This window comes from Corvus brachyrhynchos, unplaced genomic scaffold (genome assembly GCF_000691975.1).
Source record: "Corvus brachyrhynchos isolate BGI_N302 unplaced genomic scaffold, ASM69197v1 scaffold395, whole genome shotgun sequence".
NCBI classification, from domain to species: Eukaryota; Metazoa; Chordata; class Aves; order Passeriformes; family Corvidae; genus Corvus; species Corvus brachyrhynchos.
The window spans coordinates 346,478-353,463 of NW_008238340.1; the positions used below are offsets into that span (position 1 = coordinate 346,478).

The 6,986-nt window shown below is 45.5% G+C and overlaps 1 protein-coding gene across 1 annotated transcript in view; it reads left to right on the forward strand.

The window, feature by feature from the left end:
* Positions 1 to 6,986, forward strand: part of CUNH1orf167 (chromosome unknown C1orf167 homolog) — an 18,979-nt gene that overhangs the window by 2,515 nt on the left and 9,478 nt on the right. Inside the window, exons 2-10 of the mRNA XM_017735012.1 lie at positions 2,584 to 2,627; positions 3,200 to 3,416; positions 3,593 to 3,768; positions 4,245 to 4,342; positions 4,700 to 4,886; positions 5,312 to 5,493; positions 5,796 to 5,982; positions 6,160 to 6,382; positions 6,975 to 6,986. Coding sequence (XP_017590501.1) covers positions 3,704 to 3,768; positions 4,245 to 4,342; positions 4,700 to 4,886; positions 5,312 to 5,493; positions 5,796 to 5,982; positions 6,160 to 6,382; positions 6,975 to 6,986 — 954 coding nt within the window. The 5' untranslated portion in view covers positions 2,584 to 2,627; positions 3,200 to 3,416; positions 3,593 to 3,703. The remainder of the gene's footprint in view (positions 1 to 2,583; positions 2,628 to 3,199; positions 3,417 to 3,592; positions 3,769 to 4,244; positions 4,343 to 4,699; positions 4,887 to 5,311; positions 5,494 to 5,795; positions 5,983 to 6,159; positions 6,383 to 6,974) is intronic.

Genomic DNA, 6,986 nt, shown 5'->3' on the forward strand with positions numbered 1-6,986 from the left:
TTCCTGCTCTGCCAGATGTGATTGTCTGCTGAAAAACAGGAAGAGAATAGTGTCCATAACACTTTCAGGACTGAGGCTGGTGGATCAGAGACAAGAAATTCACAAGGGAGGTACCCAAAGGCTTTAGCAAACTAGGCGAGATAGGAAGTACACATGGTGTTTTGCTTATATTTCTTCTTCTTTTTCTTCAGAGCAAAGAAACATTCAGAAGAACATGAATTTCAGTCTGTATTTGGGCACTAGAAGTCGAGTAGACATTTCTCATCCCTGGCCTGAGGTTGCAGCATTCGGTGTAAGCCCAGAGACAGCAGCACAGGGCTAGCTGTGTACCACACCTCTGTCAGATGGGAAGAGACCCCTGTCTGAGACAGACTAATCTCTCCTGCCCTTCTCAGCTGTTCCTGGACACTGCCAGCCAGTTCTCCAGTTCCTGTTTGCTGCAGCAGAATAGTCTGTGCCCTAGGCTGCAGCAGCACAGGTCTAAGTGTGTGGCTCATAGAGTGCCTCATCTTGCTTTGTCAGTGCTCTCTGCTGTGAATCTCCCCCAGAGACCTTTCACCTTGAGGTTTGTGGTTTAGAAGGGAGAAGGAGTGAGAGTATTGACTTTCCTCAACAACACCATCAGGAAGCAAAGGCAGTTGGTAGCTGCTCCATACACACTGTTCACCATCACTATTCAGAAAGAAGAAACAAGAATTGTGACTATCCAGTAGAAAACAAACAGCATCAGCTTTATGCTGCTTCTTGTATGGATTCTGTGAACCCTTTACTGGTCAATGCATGTTTGTCATCTCATGCTGCAGATTCCCCTCTTAGGCATGAATTAGTGGTGGGTCCTTCTTTAAGGAGCTCAAGTGAAAGTGTGAACACCTGTGACAGTTCAGCCCTGACCCTGGGGAATCTTGATCCATCTAGTTTGGAGTCTTTTCAGTCTCTTTTGCAATCCTCATGGATTTCTGCTAGCTTGTACTGTTCACTCCAGAGGCTTAAGCAAGAAAGTGCATTGATGGGGATACGGGGCTCCCTCCCTCTGGAGCCCGAGTCTTCTCCAGTCATTGGTCATTCAGGCTTTGCTCCTGATGATTCAGGTCCCAGTATCCTGACCATGGGAGAACAGCTAGCTGCAGTAAAAACCAGTGCTGATCAGGCAAGATTGAAATGGGGTGTCCCATTTGCTAAAGTTTGGAGCCTTAGTGCAGTGACAAGGGACTTCAGTCGTGCTGAGCCTCTCTCTGTCTTTCACAGATATGGATACATTGGCTCAAACACATGGAGAACCAAAATTTCAGGTGGCATCCAACCACAAACCCTTGCTTCTGGAGTGGGCTCTGACAGGCTAGTGGACACAGAAGCAGATTCCTCCTTCAGTTGTTCCCCTTTCTTCAGATGCCAGTCCCTCATAAAGCTGTCTCTGGAAACTGGCAGTCTTTATGTTCACAGAAAAAGTAATTCTCCCAGAAGGGTTATTAAAGGAGAAGAGACATCTAATGGGGCGTCTCCATGTGTTGAGTCTTGGAAGAAAGACCTTCCAGCCAGTCTCTATGCAGAGGGTCTGCAGGTGTTACTGGAGACAGATTTGGGAGGGGCTCAGATGAATGTTGGTTTAGGCATTTGTGGGACTCCTACGGAAGTGTGTGTGAGCATCGCTTCTCCTCCTGGAGATAAAGAGTTTACACCAGGCCAGCAGCTTAGTGTTAAAACTGTAGAAGTCAACAACTCTTGTGTTAAGTGCAGCAAAGAGTCAGAAGAGGTGTGTGACTCCAGACCACAAGCAGCCAGAAGAACAGCTGCAGTGGGCAGCAGCCAGTCCAGTCCTTTGGGTACGCCGGCTGAAGAAGGTTTTAATGAACATTCTGATGTAGATTGTATGAACATGAGCAGAGAAGGAAGGAGAAACAAATACTCCTACCAAAGCAGCTGGAGGAATTTGGAAGCTGATGGCAATCTCGAGCAGTCTGAAGAATGTTCTGTAGAGAGGAATGCCAAAGAGCCACGGTGCTGTGAAGAAGGGAGCCAGACACAGAAAACTGTGCCCAGAGAGGTGAGGGTGTGCTCACTGTGAAGCATCCTTGTTCACAGGTATTACTTGTGCTTGTTTCTGCCACTTGCTAGAGGTGCACAGTTGAGGTACAAGTGATGGGGATGCTTGTCCTATAGTTTTATCTTGTCACTGAATGGCCAGATCTCGTCTCTTACAGTCCTGCTTCAGCCCAGTGTATGCATCTTTCCATCTCACATGCTTCTTCCTAAAGACCAGCTTGTCAACTTGGTTGTTTTTGGGAATGTAAACACCTTTTTATATTCTCTGATCTGCATGCCAAGGGAAAGCATTAAACTGGTTTTTACTCTGTGCATTGTTGCAGGGCCCTGAGATTTCAAGCTTTTTGTGCTTTTTCATGACTGAAGTATGTAAGAATATTCACAGAGCAATAGTGTGGGAGCAGTATCCAAGGCATCTGACATAATACGCGACCTTGAGGCAGCCCTGCTCCATCCAAAATGATGTGTGCCACAAAGACAAATTCTTCAATAGAGTGGAGCAGTGTGAATAATTGTGAACTACTGTCTTTTGTCTGTTTGCAGATCTCAAAGAACAGCTTCTGGTCATTGAAGGTGAATGAGCAAAGGTAAAAAGACTCTGTGTTTGAGTGTGCTGGTAGTTAACAGAGGAGCACTTCTGGAAAGTGGCTAAGGAGCCATGTCCCTGGGAACATTTGGGTTTAGGACTTAGCCTACATTAATCTGCCGTGGTTGGCAGAGGGGCTGCATCCGCTTTTTTTCAAGGGGTTGCCATTTAGAATGAAGCATGATCTAAAAAATAATTTCTGTATCTTTTCAATTCTATCTTCTAAATTCAGCCTTCGTTGTTGCTAGCAATGAAGAAGTGTTGGTACCATCAATGCTACTGTTCAGTACAGCAAATTCCAGTGTGCTCACTGCACAGATAGTGAAAATCAAGAGCTAGACTTATCCATGAGGTGGAATTCAAATTTGTGGATAAGATGTGAATGAGGTTGTTACCAGTTTAGCAACAGTGATTCCTTAATTTGGTGTGAGATTGCATGTTTTCCATTCTTTAGAGAGAATGATTTGAAATAACCTCTTTACAATGTGATGGCTGAACTCTGATTGCCACCTCCTGGCTGGTTTAACTTTCCTTTCTGTTAACTGGAACTCACCTCTGCTTTTTGTTTTTAAGTTTCCAGTACTTGTGTGACAGACAAATCCTAACAAGGTGTTTTCAAGCCTGGAGGAGACATATCCTTTCCAAGAGGGCAGCCAGGAAGCTTTACAGACACCAGCTGCTTCAGAAGGGCCTAGGTGCTCTGCAGTGGGCTGTGCACCAGAGGAGGACACAATTGGAGGTGGGCCAGCAGAGACATGCTTCAAGTCTGCTAGCTGCCAGCTTCCAGAGGGTGAGCACTGGCTAGGGTCAGTGGTGCCATGAGCTTTCTGCTGTGCACTCAGAGAAGGCACAAATCCTGTTTGGATGGGGAGGAGGGAGGGGTACCCTGTGTGAAATTCAGTGATGTAGACCCTGGTACCCATACTCTGTCTGCAGGTTGTTCTAATAGTGTGGTTTCTTCTTCAGTGGAAGGAAGCTGTGGCAAAACAAAGCAAGAAGGAAGCTCTGCAGCCTGAGCCTTACTCCTGTACCCAAAGTTCATCAGCAGGGATTTTTGGACTAGGAAGATCAGCAACTATGACAACCTCAGCTCGGCATCAGCTTACAACAGGATACTCAAAGGAAGCGGAGCAGGCTCGTAGGTAAGCATAGAGTGTTCTCTTTCTGTTATCTTGGACGAGGGGAGGTTCACAAACACAGGGAAATCTTTTTTCAAATGATAGCAGACTTGTTTCCATGTCCTTGGATGCGTTGCTGTGGATAAACACTGCAAGAATTAATAGTTTAGTGTTAAAAACCAAACAATCCTATTTCAGAGCTTCTGTGCACCAGTGTTTGCAGTCTGATTTGAGTGTCTGACAGAAATACTCCTGTACTAATTCTTGGCTTCAGCTATCACCTGCATATGTGATACTGGTGTAAATGAGGTTGGAATGAGGCAATACTGCAGTCTCTAGTAGTAGTTTGACAGTAGAGGTGTCAAAAGCCTTTTGTTGAGCCTTCTGATTCTGAAGGCAGAAGAACAAGTTGAGACAAAAAGAGAGAGGAAAGCCCTGGATTCTGTTCTGAGTGCCTCTTGGGACAGCTGGATGTTAAGGCATGCTTGTGGCTCTTTCAGGATGGAGGGAGAACTGTGGACACAGCTTCGTCATAGGCAGAGAGGAGAGGAGTTCTGCTGGAGAGCTGAAGCAATCAGAGACATCAGACGGCTGGCTGGTAAGCACACATTCCATAGCCTTGGAACAGCTTGGAGATAATTGCTGTTTCATCAGTTTTTTTGGTTTGTGTCTAGTTGTTGTTTTGAGCTCTTTCAGAACGTGATCGTGCAAGTAGCTGGGCTAGTATCTGTGATGGTGAGAGGATGGCCACTCACCATGTCATACACCTTTTGCCTTATTCCTTGTATGAATTAAGCTGCAGCATGTGTTGCTCCAGCAACGTGAGCTGCCTTCCTTAAGTGTCCTTTCTCTGGCAGCTTGGAGTTAAGCTAGGGAATGTTTGCTGTGTGACACTAAGTTGTTTGAAGTTCTGTTATTTCTCTTCCTGTCAATCTCTTCCTGCCCTGCGACACAGTAGCTTTCAGACTGTGGTGCCTGCAGAAGGAGCTGCTGAGCAAAGAGGAAGCCAGGCTTTTGGAAGCCCGTGCTCTGCTAGAAAAGAAGAAGCTACAAAACATTTTCTGGTTGTGGCATTCCCAAAGCTTGGAAATGAAACAGATTCTAACACTGACAACTCAAATCCAAAGACAGTTGGTCTCCCGGTGAGTTGATGAGGTCTGTTTCTCATGTGAAAAATATGTTCGCTGTGAACAAGGAATAACAGAGCCTACCCAGACAGTAATAGTTGTTCCGTCTTAAAGCCATCTATCCTTTTGTTTTAAGAATTAGTAAAGATTAAAGTAGGGGTAGAAACATGAAAAGGAACTCCTGTGGCCAGAGATGTTACGACTTGCCTCCTGTGCACTGCCAAAAATTTCTTGTCCCGACTTCTGATGTCCTGAAAGGCCAAACCCGAGACCAGTCACTGTGCTGCTGTGCTCTAAGCATGACAGTGGCTTGTTACTGAAATAAAGGAACAGAAGCTCAGGGGACAGCTTCTGTCTGTCTTTCCTGAACTAAACCCAGCCTCAGGAAGACACATAAGCTTGTATAAGTGTTTTTCAGCATTTTCTTTTTATATTCTCAGGTGCTTCAGTACATGGAAGGAGACTGTTGAGCAGAAGGCACTTGATAGGAGCAACCTGGCTTATCTCAGAGCAGCATCACTGAGGAAGCACTTCCAGCAGTGGGTTGTGATGCTGCAGACCAGAGGAGGTGATAAGCAGGCAGTGGTGAACCTCTTCCTCCTACAATGGAGGCGGCATTATGGTGAGCAGCTTGGGGTTTGTGCAGAATCTAAACTTTGGAGGTGCTTAGGCTCCTTCTTCTCTTCTTCTACACTGAAAACAGCCTGAAAACAGAGGGGCTCAGATGATACAGGATATGAACAAACCAGAGTGGGCTAGTTCTGGGCATGTCAGTGAAGCTAAAGGGAGATTTGTTGCTCTGCTTCATAAACCAAACAGAAACTCTTAAACCTTGCTGAAAAGAAGCAGTTTGAGGGTTGGGATGGGCTGAGTTGGAATGCGTGGAGACAAACGATCTCTTGTTCCTTTATGTAACTGGTTCAGGAGCAGTTATAAGCTCAGTAGCTGACAAGACTGTGACAAAGAGGCATGAAGATCAGACATCATGGACTGGAGAGAGACAGTTTCTGGAGAAAACAGTCTACTCTTTTGATGACTTCCGCCAAAAACTGAAGCTGCAGAGAGTGTATCTGCTGTGGAAAACAAGGCTGTGTGAGCATCACAAAGCTGAGTGAGTGCAGAAGAGCCAGTCACTGGAGCCCTGGCCCCATTAGTAGTGTCCACTTGACTTTCTGAACCTTTTGCAAGAACCGCTTTTACCCCATCTATTGTCCATCATGTCTGTGCTAGTCACCCCCTCTGGTGTTCTTCTTCTGTCACTTTACTGTCTCAGTATCTTCTGTCTCAGTTCTTTCTCTCAGACTTTGGAGCAGTGTAAACTCAGAAAAACTCTGAAATTATGGCACCAAAAGTATCTCATGCTGAAGACAATTGAACAAAGTTCTGAGCAGTTGCATAGATCTGTCTATGAGGAACCTCTTGCCATGCTGTCTTCTGAGGACCTCTCAACATCATCTGGCTTTGGCAGCAGTGCACCAGCTACTCTGACCTCTCAAAGCTCACTGGAAAAGGTGAGAAAATCTTGATACACCCAGACTGCTCTGAGATATTAAATTGCTGGGATTTTTCAGGGGAAAATTTCTGCTTCAACATGATACTGTCATCAGCAAACTGTGCTTTAAACTTAGTGCTGAAGAGCACTGAATCTGTGGGGTCCTGAAGCTGAAATGTAATCTGAAAGTGTAAAGTCAATGCTCTCTGTGCCTTTTCTGGTTCATCAGTTAGAGATGTGGGAAGGTGCTGAGCTAGTGAGGTTCCCTTGTACACTTGCTTCTGTTTGTGGCTGCAAGGTGGAAGGGATGAGATATAAAGAGCTTCCTCACTGAGACAGTGCATATGCCCATTTCCCCTTCTCTCAGTATAGAAATACATGTATTTCTGCATTCAATATGGAAATTAGTAGCATAGAAATAACTTTCCCATCACTTATATGTTCGCACTCTAGAGGTGTCCTTGCTAGCCTGCAGTTCCTTTGGATGCATTCTGGATTTGCCTGAATCCTTGATGAAAAAGGGCGTAAATTGCATGGTCCAAACTGTTAGCTCAGTGCTTGCACTGTGAGAACACTCACCTCACAGTGTGTTCCTCCCTTCATACCTGCAGGAATGCAGTCTT